Consider the following 24724-nt stretch of genomic DNA (forward strand, 5'->3'; position numbering starts at 1 on the left):
TGGAGTCAGAAATACAGAGGTGAGAGGAGGTGACATGTAGAGTTGACAGAGGGAGGTGGCAGGCCGTGCCAGGAGGTGCTGGTGCCATTCGAGCAGCACTGCGGGGCAGATGAGCAGCACCAGCCCAACCTGGGGGCGATGGTGATGCTCCAGGATGAGGAGCTGATATTGGTCTTCCAGCAGATAGGAGTTTGTTATCCATACGTAATACTGTACTTCTTTGGCTGTTTTAAAATCAGTGATAGTATGCGGTCTGATCCCATGTCTTTGAAAAGTGTGGTTTAAGGATTGTCAGCTGAGAAGATCAGCAGAACATGGGGCCATTGCAGGGAGAAGGCATGAGGAAGGAAGTGAGGAAAGCAAGGAGAACACCTGAAAAAGGAATGGGCAAAGAAAGGGGGCAAGACATAGGGGAATGAAGGGAAATGGACAGAATAGCTGTAGAGCAGCCTAAAAAGCAGCAAGAAGCTCTGGGAGGACTGTAGTATGCCAGATTCTGTATCAGGCGTGTGTATCTGTGTGCATATGTTGCCATTACCTGCTTGGGTCAGGGTTCTTGTCAGTTCTGAGCTCCTGCAGTGGGAAGAGCTCGAGCAACTGGTGCAGTCGCTGCAGACCTGTGGGATGGGGGAGTGCTTGATAAGGACAGCCCTGCAGCCCTCAGCTGGACAAACTTGCTCCGTGTGCCCAGTCTGGAAGCTGTACAGTGCCCGGCTGCACTGCTCCAGCTCAGAGCCCACTGCCTGCAGCTGCATCTTTGCTTCTTTCCCTCCTGCCCAGAGCCTTGAGGGTGCTCCCACAGTCCCCTGCCCACCCCCAAAATGTCACAGAAGACAGCTGGCAGCGAGCTGCAGGAATCCCAGCACCCTGTTTTCCTTCTGCCTGCAGCTCTCTCCTCCTCTGCTACACAGGGCTCCAGCCTGCGAAATGGAATGGTCGGGGGGAAAGGGAGTGCTGGCAGGAGCGACTGCTGCAGCTGGCCGGGGAGGGTCTGCGTACCCCGTGCCCTTCTGGGCTATCTGTCCAGCTGCAGGAAGACCAGGGTAGGGCAGCTGAGAAGCTGCCCCCATCAGAGGGGGGAACAAGCTGTCCTCCCACAGAGACATTCCTCTCACAGCCAGATGCACCCACACAACTCTCGGGCCATCTTGCCAATGACAGCTGTGACACATCAATTCTTTCTAGGCAGGTGAATTATTTTTTTCCATCTGCAAACTTAGGGGGAGAACTGCAGTTTTTGTTAATCTTTGTAGGAACACTGTAATGGTCCACACAGAACTCAAAACTGCAGCTTTGTGCTAGATCTGGCTGCTTAGACTTGCTAGGACCTAAAACTTCCCATTTTGTGGCATGAAAAGAACAAAAAGCCAAAAATGAAACCTGCAGTGAAAGAAAGGCTTTTGAAGAAAAATACGTAGAAGTATAAACAAGACAGAGGCTGAGCAAACATTAATATGGCCCGGCACTTTGTGCCAATGGGCTCTAATCCCATTATCATTAAATTTGCTGGGCAGTTGCATTTTGGTATTCGAACATTTAGAAACAATGCAACAGACGCTGGCAAAAAGAAAAAAGAAAAAAAAAAAACCAACTCCTTTTTTACAGCTATTTATAAGCACTTGGCACAGCTCTCCTGGGTTTGGAGTAGTTTCCCTCTTTCTTCTTCGTCTTTCCCCCCACAACCCCTCCACTTCGAACTTCGTGCTCCTCTCCCGTCCTCACAGCGCACACACCGGATCGCCAGGCTCTGCGCCGCCGCTCCCCCAGTCCCGTCGGAAAAGTTCTTTCCGCGGTCTCTGCTGCCACCTCGTGGCCAATGCGCGGAACTGCAGCTGTCTGCCGCCGAGTCCCGCCAGCAGCACAACGCGTGTGCCTACAAATGATAGGAATGGGAGGGGGGTTGGACCGGATGATCTTGCAGGTCGTTTCCAACCTTGTGATTCTGTGATTCTGTGAAATGCAGAAGTGGCGTTTTAACCGCTCTGCGCAGCTAATCCGCCACTCTCTATGGTGATCAGTCCTCCAGCTAATAGCGAACATGCGCCCATCAACTTAACGATAGCAGTTTTTTCGAAACACCACCACAGGTACGGGCAAGCAGCCGATTCTCGGACCGCCGGCTCAGCGATTTTCTCCCCCTTCTAATCCAGGATGCCCCTCATTTATTTCTGCCGTTTTGTGCCCGAACCCACCCAGGAACGGCGCGGTTGGGCTCACAGCTGCTCCACAGCGCCTCGTGCCACGCAATTTGCTCGCCACCCCGGTGAATTAGCGAACGGCCCTTCCAGCCCCAGCCCTGCACCGTCCCCCAGCCGCGTAAAAGCCCTCGCAGCGACAGCGGAACGTGAGCAGCTCGGGGATTCGCTGTTGCGCTACCGGCGTCCAGCAGCACCGACTCCACAGCAACCCGTGACCAGAAGTCTCAGGAAAGCAATACGCATGCGTGAATCAGGGCACTGCTTCACTCCAGCGCCAGTCCCAGCACAGAACTGCGCATGTGCCGGTATCGGCTCGGCGCCACTCTCGGCACGGCACTGCGCAAGCGCCGCTGGCGGCATCACACTGCAGACATGCAAGTAAGCTGCTCCCAGCTGTGCCCGTAGAGCTGCAGCCCTCGCCAGGTGCTCAGTCACTGCTTCAGGTCGTGACCTCACAGCTCCCGTACAGCCGTGAGGCAAAAAAAAAAAAAAAAAAAAAAAAAAAAAGTAAAATGAATGTCTGCCAAGGGTGGTTTATCAGTGGATGAGCTGCGATGGCCAATGTGTGTGGATCGCAGTCTGTCCTCAAAGACATTTCTAGCAGATAGGGGAGCAGACATTTTAATACTGACACATAGCCCTGGGTCCCTAAAAACCTCCAGTGTATTCCAGTCTACCCCATCAGATACCTGGAGCCCCCCTGGGTTCTGCAGCACATCTCTGGGTCAACCCCTGTACTCAAAGTCACACGAGTGCCCCTCAGAGTGAGAAACACTCAGCTCCAACCATTGCCCATCAGGACCACACGGAGCAAAAGAGTCACCCCTTCCAAGACCCCCAGTGTGTGCATGTTTGAGCCTGGAGGACTTCTACCATAGCGACGAGGGGCACAGAGCAGAGACAGCAGAGTGATGTGCTGCACAACTGCAGTTGCAGTGGTGTGCAGGACAGTGCCCTCTGTGGGCCCCCGGGTCCCTGTGCCCCCCACAGACCCCACAGCGTGGTGGCAACAGCCCTCCACGGGGCCCGAGATTCTCTGTGTACCCAAATACCTTCCATGGTGCCCTGCATACCTCGCATCCCCTTTTGGACCCCCATGGTCCTCCACAATCCCCTATAGGCCCCCACGTCCCTCATTTCCCCTACCGACTCCCATGTCCCCTATGATCCCATGCTCCACTATGGTCCCTGTGCCATTCTGTGCTCACTGAGGTTCCCCACAGACCCCAAAGTCTCATACAGACACAACAATGGTCCCCCACAGTCCCCACAGACTCCCATGGTTCCCTACAGATAAGTCCCGCCAACCCCTGTGCCCCACTTTTGTGGCCCCCTTGGCACCCCACAGCACCCACCCCCACCCTACATCCCCTTCTGCTGTGGGGTGGAAGGAAGTGGTGGCCCCAAGGTGTGGCCCTCCTCACAGTGGTCCTCATGAGCATGGTGCTAGGGGGGTGAGGGGAGTTGCAGCATGGGGGTTGTGGGGGAGACATGGAGACATTGGAGTAGTTCTTGGGATGAATGAGGTGCTGTGGGGCACTGTGGGGTGCTATGAGGCTGTCACTGCCCCACAATGACCCCACTGTACCCCCCAAGTGTTGTCCTCCCCATGGGGATCTTCAACATTCATTCAACCCCACGTCATGTCCTGGAGCTCGGTGGGACCCACAGCTTTGGGCATGGGTGCTGGCACCGCTGGAGGCACAGTACGGATCTCCTGCCCCATTTGTGATCCTGAATCCCTGGGGCTATGGATCAGCCCCACATGTGTGTGTTCCCCCAGCATGGTGGTGGGGGCCCCAGATGTGGAGCGGTTGTATGGCTGTGAGGTGGAGAGCAGGGAGCACACAGAGGGTGGAGTTGTGGGGTGAGTGGGAACAGGGGGTTGGGTGGAGTTGGCCAGGAGAACAGCACTGCGCTGACCCACAGAGAACTGCACTGCTGCCCACATGGGCATGGCTTTGACCCATGATGGCAACACCACCATTGTGAGTAGGGCCATGGGGCAGCCATGGGGCAGCCATGGGGCAGCCATGGGCTCTGCCCCATATCTCAGGTGTGTGGCCCCAGGTTGATGTGGGAATACAACCACAACATCCATATCAGTGGGGTCTGTGCCATGCTGGGCCCTGACCTGCAGCTGCAGGAAATGTTGGAGCCTGGACACCAGAAGATGAAGGGATGGAGTCCATTTAAGGGCTGGCAGAGGGGGCTTTTGCTGTGGGTCTCTGCCTACCTAAGGCCTTCTAATGTGGAGCTGATTGGTTTCCTTCGTGTCTGTGCTCATGAATGGTGCACTGGAACTGACCTCCCAAGTGGTCAGATGAGCCAAGTTGGCAAGGCATGGCTCATGGTTGGTGAGCTGTGCCCAAGTCAAAGAGTTGACTCTTCTCAGCTTTGAGACATGTCTTCCAGATGCACACTGTGCTGACCTCTGGAGCTCAAGCCCTAACTGGGGATCCAGATACTAACACAGAAGGAATGGTTTAGATACATGTTAGCCTTGATTGGAAAGGTAGTGCCAAGGGCTGCACACACTTGTAACAGTTCTGAGTGTAAGGAAACAGCATCTGCTGCTGAGCATTTGCTGGGTGAGCATCACCCTCCTGAAGAGCAGGCAGCTGTTGTCTTTGCAGACAGCCACATGCGCAGGGACTGGAGGCTTTTTCAGCCTTTCAGCTCTTGGCTGTTGCTGTGAGAGTGGAGGCTCTTGCCCTAAGAGAATTACCAGCGCAAGGGATACTGTGTGTTTCTTTTTGGCACTGAGATGAAGCTGTGTGGAACATCGGCTTGGATGACTTTTCAGTCAGGTGCAGGGACGTGTAATGCTCATCTTAGATGTTGTGCTGACAAGAAGAGCAGAGAGGTAAATGTTATAGAGTTGCATGCTACTTTTTTTTTTTTTTTTTTTTTTACAGTCATAACCATGGAACCATGGAAGCATTACCCAGACAACATGAGCCTTTGTCACCTGTTTCTACAAATGACAGAGGAAGTGGAAGTCAGCATCCCAAGCATCCATGAAACCCCTGCACAGGACTGGTGAGAGTTACCCTGGCGCCGTCCTTTGGCAATCTCAGGTCTCTCTGTAAGCTCCCAAGCTGTGTCGTAACTCCTCCCATGGTGCTGACTCAGCTCTCCCAGTCTTTTGTGTGGGAGAGCTGGAGTTGAACTCCTTCCTGCTTCCTGCCTCTGTCCTCCCTGCTTTGCCCATGGCCTGATAGGATTTTATTCCTTGCACCCAGATTGGCACAGGTGGATAAGTTAATGTACATTTATTTTCTGCTTGTGGTGTCAGGCTGAGGGACAGTTCACAGCTGAGCTTGTGGTCAGTGAGACGCACGACAGCTGGAGATGCACTTCTGTGTGTCACTAAAACACGAGCTTCACGGCTGCCACGAGCAAAGAAACAGAGTTGTGTGTTCTACTTCTCTGCTTGGCTGAGAGGTGAGAGCAGGGCAAGGAGGCTGATTTGGACTTGCTGCTTTCAAAATACCGTGCTGTCTGCTTCTGGCGTTCAAAATCCTGTAACTGTGAGTTGTAAATACTTTGTTTAGTTGACATGTGCAGGTGTCCTTCTTCTGAACCATGCCTGTACGCTTCTGTGCATAACCACGACCCTTGCCTCTTTCTTTTCTTCTTTCTTTGTTGCGTTGGACACTCTGCAAGTTCTGAATTGCCGGGGAACAGCTCAATGTGCCCTGGAGTTCTGGGGGATAAGCTCTCAAGAAACACTGTGCAGCTTCAAAGCCCCGAAGCTTGGAGAGATGAGAGACGCACGGCGCTCTGCCTGGTGCAGGACACGATGTGCTCCACAAGGCCTTTCCACGGAGGCCTCAGATCCGTGCTCAAACTGCATTCAAAGCAACCCAGTGCCCTTTGCTGCTTGTACTCAGAGGTATCTCCTGGGAGAGATCACACAGCTTGTCCACGGGATCAGGCCCAGCCAGCACGGGTTCATGAAAGGCAGGTCGTGTTTGACCAACCTCATCTCCTTCTATGACTGGGTGACCAAACTGGTAGATGAGGGAAAGGCAGTTGATGTAGTCTACCTAGACTTCAGCAAAGTCTTTGACACGGTCTCACACAGTATCCTTCTGCGAAAACTGGCTGCCCATGGCTTGGACAGTTTTACCCTCCATTGGATGAGGAACTGGCTGGAGGGCCGTGCTCAACGGGTGGTGGTCAATGGAGTGAAGTCCAGCTGGAGACCTGTTACAAGTGGTGTCCCCCAGGGGTCGGTGCTGGGGCCCATCCTGTTTAATGTCTTCATTGATGACTTAGATGAAGGGATTGAGTGTACCCTGAGTAAGTTTGCAGATGACACCAAGTTGGGAGGTTGTGTCGATCTGCCTGAGGGCAGGGAGGCCCTGCAGAGGGATCTAGATCAGCTGGATCGCTGGGCTGAGATGAATGGGATGAGGTTTAACAAGGCCAAGTGTCGGGTTCTGCACTTTGGCCACAACAACCCCAGGCAGCGTTACAGGCTTGGGGATGAGTGGTTGGATGATTGTGAAGAGGAAAGGGACCTGGGGGTGTTGGTTGATGCTCGGCTGAACATGAGCCCAGGTGGCGAAGATGGCCAATGGCATCCTGGCCTGCATTAGAGACAGTGTAGGCCAGCAGGAGTAGGAGGTGAGCATCCCCTGTACTCAGCACTGGTGAGGCCGCACCTCGAGTATTGTGTTCAGTTTTGGGCCCCTCACTACAAGAAAGACATTGAGGCCCTGGAGCGTGTCCAGAGAAGGGCAACCTTGTGATTCTGTGATTCTGTGATTGGTGCCAGGAGTTGCTGCATTAAAAGGACATTTTGTCAGCAGCGTGACGTTAAAGGTATCCTATGCTCTCAGTCATTCAAAGCATCCTTGCAAATGTTTTTATTGAGGGAAAGGTTTCATTGACGCCTTACATTGTTTTATGGAAAATGAAACAGTTGAATTGTATTCAACTGTATTGTTGAATAACTCAAGCTCATTTTCATTTCCTCCTGACCGCAGTGCACTTCATGTTGCTCCCGTTGCCCTGCAGCCCCGTTGTGGTTTAAGCCAGCGGGTGGCTCAGCACCACACAGTCCTTCGCTGACTCCTCTCTTCCCCGTGGAATTGGGTGGAAAGAGAAAAGTCGAACTAATGTGTTGAGATAAAACCGTTTACTAAGATAAAAAGATAGTAGTTACGTATGTACATATCTTTGAATACATATACATATGAATAAATTACAAGTGATGTACAAGCAGTGGCTCACCACCCGCCAACCAGTGTCCAGCTAGCTGTTTACATCAGCTGTCTTCATTCTCTTCCCTCCCAGCCTCTTGGTGAGAGCTTTGCTGAGAATGGCCTTGGCTCTGTGCAACTTTGCTTATCAGAATCTGTAAACATCGGAGTGTTATCAGTGTGATTTTTCTCCTAGAGCCCAAACATACCATCATACCAGATACTCTGAAGAAAATCCCTCCACCTGAGACTAAGACAGCCCCCCAGTGTCCGTGCAGTGAGCCATGTGGGGCTGCAGGCGGTGCATTTCCCTGGCAGCGTGAGCCAGGGGAGCTGGGGAGGTTTTGCTGCTCAGCTTGGATGCTGCAGCACTGCTGTGCCTGTCCAAGCGGCGTGCTGCGTGCCCTCTGAGCAACAAAGCAGCGTTTCATCAACAACGTGCCATACTAACTGCTGGAACCAGATGCGTTTGCCTCTCTGAGGCTGGGTTTACTCCATGAGCTCTTCTTGCAGTAGCTGTTCTGAATTTCACTGCAGGCATGCAAGCAGAAGTGCTTTCCCCCCCTGTGTTCTGTCCCATGGTATTTGCCCTGTGATTGGTAGAAGGAGGAGCTGATGGAGTCAGCAGTAGATTCCGTTCATTTGCCCTCTGGTGCTTCATGCCCGGAGCTCACTGCTGCACAGAAGAGTGCACGTGTGTTTATCCCAGGGCTGCAGTAAACGGATGGCATAGCAGTGAGCAGCACCTAGCGGGCTCTGCAGAGGATGGCTTTGCAAGAAGGAGCAGGAGTGCCTGCGTCCACCTGTGTCCTCGGATCCGTTCTGGCAGCGGTGTACCAGCTGTGGGCACAGTGACTGCATGCAGGGCTCGGCTCGGGGCTGCTGTGCAGCACATGTGGAAGGCCAAACCCTTCCAGATTCCGTGCTGAAAGCAGCCCAGAGGCAACATCTCCTTGGTCTGATTGTGTGATGCCTGGGCTAGGGGGCTATCTGAGCTGGGTGCAGAAGAGTCATCTTGATTTCTCTGTTGTTTTACTTAAGATAACCCCATTGGGTGACCATTCTGTTTTTTCTTAAAATTTGGATCCGGGAGGTGACCCCCTCCCTTTGCTTATGATGAAAGCACAGAAGTGCTGCAGGCATTCACCAAGGTTGCAATCATTGCTGGGGTAGGAGCATTTATTCCACAGCTGCTGCTCTGGTGAGAGTGCTGCATGTGGAAGCAGAGCTTTGGGCCTCGTTGGAAGAGATCACCATGTGAGAGCCCAACAGAAGCACCGCTGCAGCATGCGCACGAGCCGGGCACGGCTCAGGCTGAGCTGGGTGGGTGATGGGAGGCATCGCAGCAGAAAAGCTGAGTGGGCACACAGCGCCAGCCCTCATCCCAGCTGGCAGTGAGGGTGGGAAGAGGCTGGTGGGTGCTGTGGCACAGCAGCACGCTGGTCAGTGGTCTGGGAGGGAGACGGACTGCTGCTGTGCCTGGCTAAGCCAGAGCTGGAGTTTTGTCAAATACGTGAGTCGTGCCGGTGCAGTTGTTGCAGCTGCAGCAGGAGTAGAAGACAAAGGGAGCTTTCTTCATGAAAGCAATACCAGTTATTCCATTTCAATTTATAACTGCTAAGAAGATGGTGAGGAACAGATCCATCTCAAGGACATGCTGGATCATACGAGGAATGAGCGTGTGATCTAAGTCAGCTACCACAGCTTCAGCAGGTGAAGGTCATGAGTAACCCCTCTGGGTGGCCTTCTGTGGCGGAGTGAAGGCATTGGTGGGATGTAGAGTTGATGGGTGGACCATGCAATGGATCAGAAATTGGTTGAAAGGCCGCAGACTGAGGATGGTGATCAATGGTTTTATGTTGAGGTGGAGGCCGGTAACGAGCGGCATCCCCCAGGGGTCTGTCCTGGGACCAGTGCTCTTTATCAGAGACATCGATAACAGAATCGAGTGCACCCTCAGCAAGTCTGCTGACAACACCAAGCTGAGTGGTGCGGTTGACACAATGACATAAATATTTCTATGTTTTTAAGTATCTGCCTCCCACAGTTTCCCCCCTTTTTTTTTTTTACCCTTTTGTGTTGTGACTTGTCAACCCCACAGTGTACTCCAGCTCACAATATCCTACCAAAATCCTCAGTGTCCTTCAGGCTGCCCAAGAAGTTTCCAAGTTAATCCCAGGTGCTTCCCAGGGCACCCTAAAGTACTCCCTGTGCCAATCTGTCTCCTTTTTTTGACAAACAGGGGAGGGCCACAGCCTCACTCCCACAGCCTCAGCATTTCCCTCCCACCGGCAGCCCGGTCAGCACGAATGCATCACTGGTGTGCATCACTGCCCTTGGTCTTTGCCATCCAGGAAGCTTGTTAGCATGTGGAGGGCTACAGCCCCCCTGCAGCTCCTTAGGGTGGATCTGGGGCTCTCCTGTGCTGGTAGGGAGAAGCAAGGGCTGTGCCCCAAGCACCAGCTGCACAGAACTCCCTTCTGCTGGAATATCAGCTTTATCCCTGTCACTGCTGCTGCCCTTGGCCAAGTTGGTGTCAGTAAGCCAGTGAATACTGCTGCAGCTTACCTTGGCCTTCTCTGGAGAGGAAGAAGGGCTCTGTGCAGCTGCAGGGGGATTGCTTCTCAGCTGGCAAGAGGAGGGACAGTCTGGGCCTGCCCTAAAGGCCTTCCTGTACGCCCACTGCTTTTGTTGGAGGGAGAGAGCAAAGCCACGAGCCCTGCCCCATTCTGGATAACCGGCATACTGTTATCCTCACAGGTAACAAGCAAGAGCTACAGATTGGAGCTGAGCTGCTGGCAACAAAAAACACAGCTTGTCATACCAAGCCTGCTAAGAGGTAAAGGGTGTGACTGCCTCCTGCAGCTGCTACAGCCCAAGACCACTCCTGAGCAGCCACTGGTAGCAGCCCGATGTCTGGGGACCCACCATCTTTGCTGCCACTCTCCCATTTGCAGATTCAACCATAAATGAAACTAAGCACATAACCTAGAGACACAGACAGGATGCTGACACAGTCAGCTACACAGACAAGATGCTGCCTTCACCAGCACCTAAACACAGCAATCATGCACAACACACACAGTGAAATCCTTTTCTTCTCCTTTGGCTTGTAGAGATAGAAAGTCACCAGCACAGGCACACACACAGTCCTCAAGCTGCAAAAGCACACGTTCAAGCACTGATACAGCCTCTCTGTCCAGACAGCACCCCTGCTTGGATCCCTTAAGTAGCAGCACAGTGTCTCTGTCCAATACACACAGGCAGATCTCAGGCCCTTAACACAGAATGGCTGAAACTGGAAGGGTCCCCTGGAAATCATCACCTATGTGGCTGGAAGTAAAATACCCTGGACTCCAAACTGGCACCAAATTTTTGCTACGTACACAGGTCTCAGCAGCCCTTGCAGCAATACATACACATAGGGCAGTGTGTGAATATACAGAGTGAGTTCAGATTTAATAAGAAATTATAATAAAACAGATTGTAGTCAACAGATGCAGAAGCCGGACAAGCCCTGACCAATTCTATTTCACACACAACTTTTATAACCTTGATTTTCCAGCATCTTCACTCTGTTCATCCCTGGTTCCCCTTTTCTTTGAGCACCTCACCATGGGTTTGCAGGCTCTACTGAGTCCCACACTGTCCCAGATTATCAGAGATTTGTTTCTTGACATTGTCTCCATGTTTGTTTCGTCATGTCTATGTCATTGTTTATTCTGGTTTCTTTTTCCTTTAGTTTCCCTCTCAATAAAGTCCCTAGTCAGATAACCTTGCTGGAATAAGCATTCTCACACACTTACACCTGCCCATAAAACTGTGACTGACCGGGCAGCTTCCCATTATGGTCTTCCTTATCATTTGCTGGTCTGTTCCTGCTTATGTCTTCCTCCCTTTCCCATTTTCCCCTTGTTACACTGTAAATTAGTATTTGATCAGATATCCTTAAAGGAGTAGACACTCCTTCCATACACCCTTACAAAGGCCTTTAGAAACATTCAGGTATGACTACTGACACATTGCTGTTTCACATTTAGTTATGCTGGGTTGCATATTTCCAATGGCTTCTTGACGCAGTGACTTCTCGCTAGCTAAAAGTCAGCACTGTGCAAACTTACATCACTTTTGAACACAGCAGAGTTCCTTATTTCACCTCTAAGGGCTACAGAGCTAGTTCTGGAAAAATACTCTTTGAAACAACACAAAAAAGGACTAAAAAAAAAAAAAAAATAAAGAAAAAGACAGATGAGGTGCAACCCCTTGACAGAACTTCACTTCTTAATCCCTTCTCCTTATCCCACCTTTACAGATGCATTCAGGATACAAAAAACGTTGCAAGTAACATTTTGTTGTTCTTGGACATGCAGGTAAGCAGACGTCACACCATGGTGGAGCATTACAGTTCAGTCCTGTTTGGTCCCTGTTAGTGGCTGGTCAGAATGCTGCTGAGGTTCAATGAGATAGGATTTGGATTCAAGTGTGTCCCAAAGGAGAAGCAGTTCCCACCACCACCAATAAGCAGCAGCTCCTTCTCATCTGGCAGAAAAACACTGCTATGATTATGCAGCATTAAAGGCCACTCCAAATGTTCCTGAAAAAGAAGAGGAATTTAAATTTCTTAGGATGAAACACAAGCTTGCATAGTCTAGAGGACACCACGGTCACATCATGGAGAGGTACACAAAGGCCAAGACGATGAACTGGACACTCTGAGGAAACGGATGCCTGAACAAAGTGCCCAAGACACAGAACGAATGGCTTGTCCAAATGACTCAAAAATCAAAATCCTAGCGTGAAACTTCTTTTTTCCCCCACTAGGAAGCAAAGGGAAGAGGATTCACTTCATCAGTCAGGCATTTGGTAAATACAGTTTCAATTACTGCTTCCACCAAACGAGATCTCACTTAGAAAGTAATCCTTGAACATAAAGGACTTCAACAGATATCACCTCATACAGTACTGTAGAAGTATTTCATATAGCTACTCTCACTGGAAAATTAAGAATAGCCACAATACATCCATTGGGAACCAGCCAGCCGATCAACTACAGCACCCACAACGGTGACAAAAAGAGAAAAACGTAACAGCAAGGAGACCATGATGTGCTCCTCAAGGAACAGTCAATTCACTAAACAACTTTCAGTTCAGTGTCTGAGAATGAGAAAATGTCTTTGTACTCATCAGGCCCTTAGAATTACTGGACAAGAAAAGCACCAGGAGTAGTCAGCACGGATTCACCAAGGAGAACTGGTGATCCATACCATAAAGCCCACTTGGAGGGGTGACAGCTGGGACCGTCCCCTCCGACATCTCCATTGCTTATCAGCAAGTCTGCAGGTGACACAAAGCTGGGAGCAGCAGCAGATACAGCACTGCCATGCTGCCATCCAGAGGGACTGTGATGGGCTGGAGAAATGGACTGACAGAAGCCTCCCAGAGTTAAGGAGAAACGCGAAGCCCTGAGCAGACCCAGGCACCAGGACATGCTGGGACGACCCTTCTGGAAAGCAGCTGTGCAGAAAAGGACCTGGGAGTCCTGGTGGAACCAAAGCCATAACACTAGCAGTAATACTAACTACACAGAAAGTCACTGGCGTTTCCAGTCTTTCAAAACTCGAGACCAATCCGCACTGGGTACTACGTACCTACTAGTACAAGACTTTAGCACAGCACTGGCAGGCACTGCAGCCTAGTTCGAGGAAGAACATCATAACCAAAGGCAGCTACCGATCCATCTGCACCCACTCACTCAGTAACATTTAGAAGTTATGTTATTTTAGATAAAACTTCATACTGTACTCGCTGCTATCAAACATGAGCAGCCTCTTTTATCCAAGGATATTGATTCCCTTCTAACTTCTGCTGTAGAGAATAAGAAAACGCTACACTACATATAAGCATGCTTTATCCTTCATATTTTCAGGAAAATGCAGAAAAGTCAGCCAGGTGCACACATACTGCTTATATATTATAAAATATATTTTTACATATAGTAATCACAAATTCCAGTTTCATCTGTACATGTGGATCCTATCCTCGGTATCTCAGGAAAATTGTTACATCATGCAAACAGGGAAATGTTTATTCCACTCCTAAATTTGACTCCTTTGCATTCTCTATTCCATTTCTGGGAATGACCTTGAAGCTACTACTCTCTTTCCCACAGTACTGCCTATCCTGAAAGAAAAATTCCAGTACTTACCGCATTAATTGTGTAGTCCAAGCACAGCCCAGTCGTTAAGTCAATGACAGTGATGCCTGGCACGCACAGCGAGTGAAACCACACTCCACCAACAAGCACAAGTTTTCCATCGTGCACATGTGCAGTATGCGAGTACCTGCGAGTTTAACGTTCAGTTTATTCCATTAGTAAGGAGAGGCAGCTGGAGGCAGGCCTAGAATTCACCACTAACTGCCTTCTGCTCACCTTGGGATGAGAGGAGGGTGCGTCTCCACAATCTGCCACCGAAAGCCACGTTCAGTTTCCCTCAGAAGGAAAACTGAACTTAAGGGCTGCTCAGCTGCTCCCAGACCTCCGGCGATCAGCGCTCCTCCTTTCCAACTGCAGGCACTGTGCGAGTGGCGGCCTTCTGGTACCGGACCCTCAACAGCAATCTGTGACAACAGAAGCCCAAGCCTGAAGTTTGCCTCTATTCCAATTGCACTTGCTGTGGTTATGATATCAAATCCCTTCCTTCCTGGCAGAGGACAGGAATAGCTGGGGAGGAGAACAGACCGAATAAGCATGATAGGGAGCAATAAAAAAGCCTTCCATCTGCACACGTGGGTGATTCCTCTAAGAATGGCTACACAGGAGTGTTTCCATCTACAGTATTTTCAATACTTCTCTGGCTCCAAGAATATAAGTTACTCAGTCTTTACAGGGTTTTAGTTCTGCATATTATTAGAGGCAACGCTGTCCTTCTTGCATGCTCCTCTCACCTGAGAACCACAAGTTTACAAGAACATGGGTCACAAAGCTGTGATCAGTGACTCAGAGCATGAAGCAAGAAAAGAAACTGAGCTGCAGGACGAATGGGCAGAAAGAAAACCCTCAGAGCAAGACTGCTAAAAGAATATCATAGAACTGGGAAAAAAGTTCAGGGACCATTTTGTCCATCCTTCTCTCCTAAGGCAAACGTAATGATATCTGTCAGCATCTGGCAAGAGTCATCCAGTAGTTTGTCAGTGCAGATTTTCAGAAGCATTTCTTGCAGCACTTTATTATCTTCACAATTAGAAGCTTTTCTCAGTATCTAGTTAAAGCTGTCCTTTCTATAGACTATCCAAAATAAATACAGAGAATAATTTGCCCTCTGCTGCTCTATTTTACATATTTGAAAAGCATTACTATCTTGAATCTTCTACCAACTCAGTAGCTCAGAGTTCTTCAATCTTCCCTGTAAATCTGAACGCACGGTTTAGTTCTTTCACAACAGCATCACGTTACTTACACGTTTAGCTTGTGATTTCTTGTTATCATCAACCTCTCACCCTGTGCTACTCACTATTTTTAAGCTCTGCTGATCTCTAAAGATCCAAATGAAACATACTAGTTTAATACAATAAACCAGAAGTCACTAATATCCGCGGACCACTAACAAAATTCCAAGCGTGGCTTCAGAGAGGGCCAGCCTGGACCTTCCAAATTCTAAGAGGAAAGGAATCAGGAACATTGGGGTTCAGGATACTCAGAGTGAGGGGGCACACAGGACTACACAAAACTTATTAAGGATTTTTTAAGGCAAAGGGGATTGTTGAGCAATAAAGATGAAGAATAGACAGAAACAAGATTACAAGGGGGCTAATCACATATAAACAGTCTCTATTCAGTACAATTGCTTTACTGAGCCCCAGGCCTAGTCACCACAGTACATCTTACCTTTGATTAAATACCTTCCTAACTACTTTGCCAAAATACTCAGTACACGTTAATAGGAGAGACACTGGGACTACGTGTCTGCAAGTACAGAGACATGAATTAGGAAACATGAGGCCAGCAGAGTCACTACTACGGTGAAGGACTGCAGGTTCTCTGGTTCCAGTGAGCACAATTTCATGGCTCTCAAAGGCTTTGTATCCAGAGTGCCAGCTATTATTGCTCTATTGCAGAGACCAGTGGCAGTCTGGTCCTGTAGTGAGAGCCTCACCCAACAACTGGAACAATTGAAGTTTCTAGCTTCAGTCACCAGGACAAGACCATTAGTAACAGGAGCTGTGCAGGTCCTAGACACAAGGGCAACTCAGGCAACTGAAGCAAGTCAGAGTCTCAGCACCAGCTGCTGGAGGAGAACTAAGGGTCACAGGGCTCTTGTGCCCAGATGCCAGTTCCTGGAAAGGGAACCACTGTGTTTATTATTCCTTCCTTGAACCTCATATGTGTGGGATGTGCATCCCATTCCCACGTGCTAGAAAACTTGGAACTAGTCCAGTCAGCTGGTCCAGCCAGCCTCCTACCTCCAGCACTTGGTCCAGGGTCTTAGACACACATAGGTATTATTATTACACACCGCTATTCACAGGATCCATGAGTGCAAGGTGCCTGTGAATTAAGTGTGTGCGTATCTGTCTGCTAGCAAATTTCAAGCCAGACTCAGGGCAGGTAGGAGGGCTCAGGATCTGGTCAGGGTACCAGCTGTATACAGGGAATATCCCGATACATGAGGGAATTACAAATCTGCACATGCCTGTCAGTCTACAGAGTGAGGGCATATATGCGTTGATCTTCTCATAACAACTTTAATTCTTATCAGACAAAGATGAGGAAAAGAAATGGGCTATCTACATTTTATGTGAGTCCTCGTAATGTTAAATGGGTGTTGCTGAAAGCATTATCTTATTGGCAGCAGTCGGTGCAGATGGCCATACCAGCACATCCCACATGTGCTCGTGTTCATGTGCACGTCTCTGGGATGTATGCTCACCTCCATTACTGGTTGAATCTGCAAATGGGAAAAGAAACTGCCATGCCTGCTGTCCTGGGATGAATACATCCCGGGTCCTGAGGCATACAGGACAGGGCTCATTCCATGGAAGGAGGAATTCTCAGGTTCCACAGCTGCTGGAGCTGGTCACTACTTTTAACAGCTGTTAACAGAAGTTCCTCCACGCAGTTTGGAGTTCATAAACTATTTCTGTTTGAAAGACAGTACGACTAAAGACAATCAATTCTCCCTGCATTTTTTTGGTATTTTGTTGCTAACAACAGTAACTTCTAGGCATGTTACCTCCATGCACTTCAGCGATACCCAGAACAATCAGGGTATGATAAATGATAAAAAGGCATATCTAACGTACCGGCTGGTTGTGCTGCCTGAGATCACAACAGGCTGGAAAAATTGGAGGAATTGAAGCTCATCAAGCTCAACAATGGGATGTAAGAAGTTTTGAGCATGAGGAGAAACAATTCCAGACGTCAGTCAGGTTGGAAAAAGACTTTTAAGATCAAGTCCAACACATGGAGCGCTGTGGCTAGTTCTGCATTCTTCAGTACAAGGAAACCAGCAAGTCCAGAAAAGTACCACAAAGATCATTATGGGACAGGAATCTCACAAAGAGAACATTCACTGGGAAACGTTATCAATATGCATAAATGTCCAATGGGAGAGATGAAGGAGCATGAAGAAAGAACGTTCTCAGATGGATCCAAGACAGAATATGAGAAAATGGCCAGAAACTGAAATAAAAGAATTAGGAGAATTGCTTACACATTAAAAAACTCTCACATTCTATTATGAGGGTGGTCAGCCATTGGAACAGGTTGCCCAGTGAGGTTGCCGAGTCTCCATCCTTGAATGTAATCATAACCCAAGCGGACAATGACCTGAGCAACCTGTTCCAGTGGCCTTAAGGGTGCTGCACTAGATGACCTCCAGGTGCCCTCCCTTACGACTGTTCTCTGAAGATGCGATCCAGTAAATAGCGAAGCGTTTAGAAGTTCCTCAACACTAAACAGCGTGGAGTACAACAGCACTGCTGGTGCCATCTGCTTAAATGTACTGCTGCGGTTTAGCTGAGCTTCCAACACAGTAGCAATTTCTATCCCCAGTCTCCCTCAGTTCTTACCGTAGCACAGGAAATTTCTGGGATGTGCAGGAAATACCAATCCCCAAGCACTGGCTGCACAGCAGAGCGGCCTCCATACACAAACAGGTACTTCTCTCCTACAACCAGGTGGAAAGGTTAGAATTTGGTATGTTGCAAAAGCAAAAGGGTCTGCCTGAACGTAAGGAAAGCTGCTCAAAGATATCTGCTCATGCAGTTTTATAAGAAAGTGTCCTGCAACTTGATGAACATTTCGTATTTCCAAACTTCAGCAATAAATGCAATAAACTGTCCCACAGACATGGACATTAGTCTTGTAAGACAAAAACAAACAAAAAGAGCAGACACAAGGCACATGGGATGGAAGACTGAAAATATTTTCACTTAGATGATGTATTCCTTAGGCTTGTGATCATTCAGAAGACTTCCATCATCCACTTATTTATCATGCACTAACGGACTGTTCAAAGCCTGAACATTATTCAAAAACCAAAGTCACAAAGCCAAAAAGGAAAAAAAAAAAATGTTTTTTAGAATATACTTCATGGCAGCAAGAAATGGAAATTTGGGCAACTGAAAGAATCACAGAATCTTAGGGGCTGGAAGGGACCTCCAGAGCTCATCGAGTCCAACCCCCTGCCAAAGCAGGTTCCCTACAGCAGGTCTCACAAGTCGGCATCCAGGCAGGTCTGGAACATCTCCAGAGCAGGAGGCTCCACCACCTCCCTGGGCAGCCTGTTCCAGGGGTACGTAACAAAGTGATTCCAGTGACCCCGTAATAAAACCAGACTACTCTTAAGAACACAAATCGTAGCAACACAACGACACAGATTTAACCAAAACAATAACAGAGGTGAAGCTTCATAAAACTAGAAGGTATATTTTTCCACACAAAAAGAGAAATGAAGGATAATTTAAATGAGTAGGAGACCTGAAGAGGTCTCAAAAAGGAGGTATAAAAGGTATAAGAGTACTCTGGGCAGATGTCAGGGATGTGAGCCACATCCTTATAATGGACTTACAAGTAACATAACGTTGATTTTTCTACAAAGCACAATCGTGGCAAAAATGATGCAGAACAGCCTAACAAAGATTTAGAAAATACTTCATTTTCATAAAATGTTATTCTCCCATTTAGCATCTACTTTTTTATAGAAAACTTAGTTTGGGAAGTTGAACTCTGAATTGCATTATGGTCTCGAACACTGTCTCACAAACCCAAAGTATACTACAGAGTGAACTAATGACTGCCTTGTAATTCCTGGGGTGTTCTCCTGCAATAGCTCCTAGTGAAGAGTTAAACAGCTTAAGGACAGCTTCCACCTCCTGAATTTCACTGTCAATGTCACCAACAACTTGCTATTAGCTGGAAGTTTTTGCCCTTACAGTGAGTATCTTTTACTAGATGAGGCTGCAGTGTGTCATTGACAATCTTGATTCTAGACCTCACAACTAATGAATAGTTACTAACTGCTACTACAAGTACAGCATTTTTTCTGAGGCACTTCTGGAAAAAGCACTAGGCATCCTGCTCCACAGTGCTCTAGAACTAAAACACTGTCCTCTGGAGAGGAGGTTCTAGATCAAGGAAAGGCTGGATGTCGTGTTGAGGGACATGGTTTAGTGGGAGCTATTGGGAATAGGTGAACGGTTGGACTGGATGAGCTTTGAGGTCTTTTCCAACCTTGGTGATTCTATGATTCTATGATTCTATGATTCTTCTTTCTGGCGAGATGAAGCAGGAAACACGTCAGTCATAAATGAGCTCAAAGAATTACTCTTCCAGAACAGATTACATCCCCAGGTTCCAATTCTGCTTACCACTGGAGATAACATGGCCTATGAAACAAGAAATTATCATACTTCAAGAAGTAAGAGTTTCAAAAAGGGTGCTGTTAATTTCTTCTCTTCTTTAGAGAGCACTCATTAGGTGATAGTAACAGCAAGTAGAGCAACACATCAGATCACCATCCTACATCTCATTTCCAGCAGGAGCCAAAAGCATTATGTCACTTTGATGCTTTGTCTTTCAATTTAGAAGCCCTGAACAGATTTTTCTTCTGTGAATTTACCCACTCTGCTTAAGTTCAGGTTAACTTTCAGTATATAGCACACTGCAACAAGCAGCTTCAGAGAATAATTGCAATACTTAACGAGGAAGATTTTTAGTTTTACTGAAATCTGCCTAACAATTCCAGCTGGTGCTTCTGTCTTCCTGTTCGTCCTTCAGGCCACCCTGTTCAAATAGCTCCTTTGTTCACAGTCTGCCCCCTCTACTCTCCTCCAGTTAGAAGAATCCCAGTCTAGCGACATCACTTCTTACGCAGGAGCCTCTCTATCTGCCAGCCATTTCTCTAAAGGAGGGAGAAACAGCACAGCATACAGAGTAAGGCAGCAGTGGGAACAGCGTAACGGCAGGAAGAGAAGCGTGCGTGCTCTTCTGTGTTCTCCAAGGGCGAGAGCACAGGAAGACCTGGCCACAGGACCAACCCATGCAGAAATCTCACAATGTATCTCCAGTCTTCCCAACCTTTTTACCTTTGAATATTACTTCAGTTGTGCTGTGTCTCCAACGCAAAGCAGCTGGTTCAGCAGCGGGCTGCAGACTTACAGGCTCCACAGTAACATCACCTGGATCTGAGTCATTACAGATTTTGGGGAACCTCAGCCACAACATTCCCAACGCTGCATTTGATGGGGACGTTCGTCCTCCTACCACCAGGGCCAGGCTGTCTGAGAGACATGACACCGTATGGTACAGTCGCTCATCTGGAGAGACAGAAGATATCACAGGTCACACTGTTCTTTTTCTTGTGACATTCAGAACCTTCACATCTCTCTGACTGCCAGTGTAATCGCACTGTGGCATCACTTACTGACATTTCACTGCCAGCACAAACATCCCCCTTGCCCCTGCCATCAGTATCCCACTTGAAACACTCACCCCATCTTTCATCAGGATTTTCCTTTTTCACACATCTGGTTTGCCAGGAGCCTGCATACTTCATAAGAACATGAAAACTCCTCATACGACAGTGATGTCCATTCTCCTCCCCAAAGCCTCCAGTGGTCAGAATCACATTAGGTTTTATAAGAGCGGAGTGGTGACCGTAACGTCTCAAGCCAACAACTTCAGACTGAGCTGCACATGCCAACGCACTGACGCTCCCAGCCAACCTGACAGGGCCATGATGAGGAGGAACTGTAAGCCAGTGGGGAACAAAACAACGTAAATTTCAAGCAAACAAGAACCAACACTTATTAGTTTTAAAAATAAAATAAAAAACTGCGGAGCGAGTTGATGCAGCCGACTGACGATCTGACATGCCCTAGAAATCAATCTGCATCACATTCAACTACTCTACACCCACTTTCAGCTTCTGCTTGCCGCTCCCTAAAGGAAGCAAGCAGCCAAAAGCAGGAATTTGTTGGGCTGGCTTCACCTGGCAATGAGCAGTCCTTAGGGAATGAGAATGGAAAAAGCCAACTGGATATTACCATCTCATGTGTTCCTTCCAGGGTTTTGCTGTCTCCTAAAATCTATCCAAGGAGCCTGTGTGAGATAAAAGAATACTACAAAAACTAGCCAGTATGTACCTGCCACGTTGGATAATAATGGAGTCCAGGAGGGTTCCATCCCCTTTGATGCAGTCAAGACAAAGTAATGAGAACACTTCAGATGCCATTCCTGTATCAAGCCAAAAGAAAGAAACAAAAACAAGCACGCGCTCTCAAAATCTCAGACCGAAGGGTAGTAATGAATAGCCAGAGAAAAAAGTCATAAATGAAACCTGCTTAACAGTATTTCCAGCAATGGCCATAATCAGAAGTCTAAAACTGAATCTGAGAAAGAACAAGTCTGTACAATCTCTTCTAACCCTCAAAAATATACAGCACAGGGATTCTCTGCTTTATCAAATAACTCTTGGTGGTTTCCTCATTCATGAACTATCCAGCTGCTCTTTGAACTCGCACACATTCTACAGCAATGAGTTCCATAACTTTACTGTAAGTTGTATGATGAATGCTCTTCTTTGGAACCAGCTTCCCTTTATGCTTCCCAGTTGTGCTCATAAGAAGGACTGCATACCAGAGGGATTAAGATTCCCCAAAGGTCACGGAATATAACTGACCCTAAAGAAATCATAAATGTTCAAAGATACCCCCCGGCCTCTGCCATTTGACAATACCTAAATATGACTGCCAGTCTCACTGTGGGATCACTCAGAGGCAAACGGCACAAGAAGTCAGTAGCAATACTAGAGTTCACCCTGGCTTTAGTGGACACTGAGAAATTGAGTGTGTTCGCTACCAGGGGACTGAACGTATCCACCCCACTGTATGGCAGGGCAGCACAAACCAGAAATTTAAAGCGCAAAGAAATAACAACATCAACATCACGAGCCCAAATTTCATCTGAGGTGAGGATGAAACTTCTAAAAAAATAGTATGAAAAAATGAATGTAAATACTGGAAATTTTAAAGTTCGCAATTTGTCTCCAGGAAAATGATTCTAGAAATTAGTCCCCCTCAGCAGTAAGGACGTATTTTGTGTTTCTAATCTAGTTCCATTAAGCTTGTTCCCAGTCCAACCCAGATCTTACCCCATCTTCATCTGAAAGGCCAATCCCTGAGCTCTCTGCCATCAATTACGTTACTCCTACGCAGATCTCCCAGCATGCACTTGCCACCTTCCTCTAACGAAATGACGTACTCTGCTTTCTCACTTCAAGAGAAATTTCCTTCCTCCACAGCATTTGCTGTAACACTGCCACACCACTCTGCAAACCTGCCAGAATTTCAGTTAACGGCTCTGTTCACAGCGCATGGAGGCAAAGTAAACACAACCACATTGAACTGTTCTCATAATGCAGGCTATTACATTTCTAGAATTGCAAACAAAGAACCACAAGGTAGAATGAGAAACATCCAGTAATTACCTTACACAACACTTACCTCAGAGTCACTCATTGCCCTTGCTCCTACTTTTCTGACACTTGCAAATTTGCCAGCAGTTAACATAAAAAATGGCAGAACACAGTCACAGCTAACTCAGTCATTATTATAGGAATGGCCACATAAAAAAACAGAACAAAATACCTGTTGAATATAGCTAGAAAACCATATTCAACAATGACAAAACACTAACAGCCCAGGGAAATGCAAGAGCAGCATACACTCCCTCCAGAAATGCTCCCAGACATTTGCAGGTCAGGAACCTCACACCACGCATACTTTCTTTGTATTCAAGTAATCCTCAATGGATTTCTGCATTGAAAGAACTGCAACTGGAGCACTTGCAAATTTTCAGCGTCAGCAATACCCTTTGTAACAGCAGCTACTTTGCAGTGCTGAGATTGTCTCCCTAAGATATCTCACTGAGGAAGGAACACGAATCCTTTGTAACACAGAAGAGTCTTCTTGAATGCCGAAAAGGATTACCTCATATTCATCAAAAGGCTCCAGAGCCTGCACTCTTTGTTGCTCATCTTCTGGAATACAACGGGTGAAAAACTCATTCATATCCATGACACTGCACTCAGTCCAGCCCTAAAACAGAAATCCCTCAAAATTATTACTTCTGGAAGAAAAGACTCACTCCTCACGAGAAAACAATGACACCAAATGAAGAATCTGCATGAGTCTTTAAAACTGTCCAGCTGGAAAATAGCAGCAGCTCAAATTCTGATGAGATGGCTTGCCTAAAAAATTCTGAAGAATATCTAACATTAAAAGCTTAAGAGGAACCCATAAGTCTCCTTAATCCCATACCACCAAACAGGCGAGGGACCTTCAGATGACTAGCCACGTTACCAGAGCAGGCAGCAGCTCTGCCTTGGCCATTTTCGCTTCAACCCAGCTGGCCCAGTTGACGACTCCTAAAATGATCTGAAGTTGCACCCTTTTCCAGGTGCTTCAGGTTTCCCATGGCTCTTAGGGCTGCAGGTACTTACTTTTTCAAAAAAACGCTTCTGCTGTGCTTCACAATCAGGGTATTGAGACAAAGAACGAAGTGCAGAGTTCAGCTGACTGAAATGCTGTTGCATTACACGTCCAAAGGGATCCTCTGGGTGCATCTGCTCATACAGCAGAAAGCATGCATGAGAGAAATGCTCTGCTGCCCACTGAACCAAGGCATCTGACCTGTCGGGCAGATATACGTAAGAACAATTAAATACCTGTGGGACCACCTGTTGTAGGACGGATGCAACATAAAGCATGTTACTAAGGCACCCTGACAGATCACATACAAAAGAGAAACCTGTACTGGGCATCTATGAAAGTCTCATCCATTCACAGAGGAAGTCAGGGATGAGAAGACCCCAAAATTTTAAAAACAAACAAATAAACAAAAAAAACCACAGTACTTAAGGTTCTTCCTCTTTTTATTTTTTTAACCTCCCCTTTAGGTTCATAGAATAGATGAGATTGGAGAAACCTCTGGACATCATCTGGTCCAACCAGCAGAACCACCCAGAGCTGCCTACCCAGGCCCATGGCCAAACAGAATCATAGAATGGCCTGGGCTGCAAAGGAGCACAGCGCTCATCCAGCTCCAAGCCCTGCTGTGTGCAGGTCGCCAACCAGCAGCCCAGGCTGCCCAGAGCCACATCCAGCCTGGCCTTGAATGCCTGCAGGGATGGAGCATCCACAGCCTCCTTGGGCAACCTGTGCCAGCGCCTCACCACCCTCTGGCTCAAAAACTTCTTCCTCATTTCCAACCTAAACCTCCACTGTCTCGCTTTAAAGCCATTCCCCCTTGCACTATCACTATCCACCCTTGTAAACAGCTTTTGAAGATCTCCAAGGAGGGAGATTCCACAGCCTGTCTAAGCAAGCTGTGACAGCTCCCACCACTCACACAGTAAAGAAGCGTTTTCAGATGTTCAGACAGAAGCTCCTGTGTTCCAGCTGTGCACACTGCCTCCTGCTTCGATGTTGTGGGAATCAACTGCTCCATCATACTTACAGTGTAAGGAGCTGCTTGGAACTTCCACAGAATTCATGAGGCTTTAGTTTTAAGACAGCAAGTCTCCCATGACTTACAATGAAGTCTCTGCTTCTCATTTTACAACCTAGCTAAGAAAGGACAGCTCAACTGACCTGCTGCTTTCCATGTAGGTGAGCACCACCTCTGCTATGAAAAGGGTGGGGACTTCACTGTCCAGTCCTGCTTCATCTAGAGCTGCACTCAGCTTTGGCAGCTCTGATAAATCCACTCCCAATAATCTATAATCCTTCCCAGAAAAGGCGATGGTGACTCCT

At 47.9% G+C, this 24724-nt stretch overlaps 1 protein-coding gene across 1 annotated transcript in view; it reads right to left on the minus strand.

Annotated features, from left to right (window-relative positions):
• Window positions 1-11837: 11837 nt before the first annotated feature.
• LCMT2 (leucine carboxyl methyltransferase 2) overlaps window positions 11838-24724 on the minus strand; it is a gene marked incomplete at both ends in the record, with an annotated part of 43660 nt that continues 30773 nt past the window's right edge. Inside the window, 10 exon segments of the mRNA XM_079544604.1 lie at window positions 11838-12005; window positions 13617-13752; window positions 13842-14029; window positions 17480-17577; window positions 19997-20227; window positions 20403-20660; window positions 21056-21146; window positions 22901-23008; window positions 23413-23602; window positions 24563-24722. Coding sequence (XP_079400730.1) covers window positions 11838-12005; window positions 13617-13752; window positions 13842-14029; window positions 17480-17577; window positions 19997-20227; window positions 20403-20660; window positions 21056-21146; window positions 22901-23008; window positions 23413-23602; window positions 24563-24722 — 1628 coding nt within the window.

This window comes from Tetrao urogallus (assembly GCF_951394365.1).
Source record: "Tetrao urogallus genome assembly, chromosome: 1".
NCBI lineage: Eukaryota > Metazoa > Chordata > Aves > Galliformes > Phasianidae > Tetrao > Tetrao urogallus.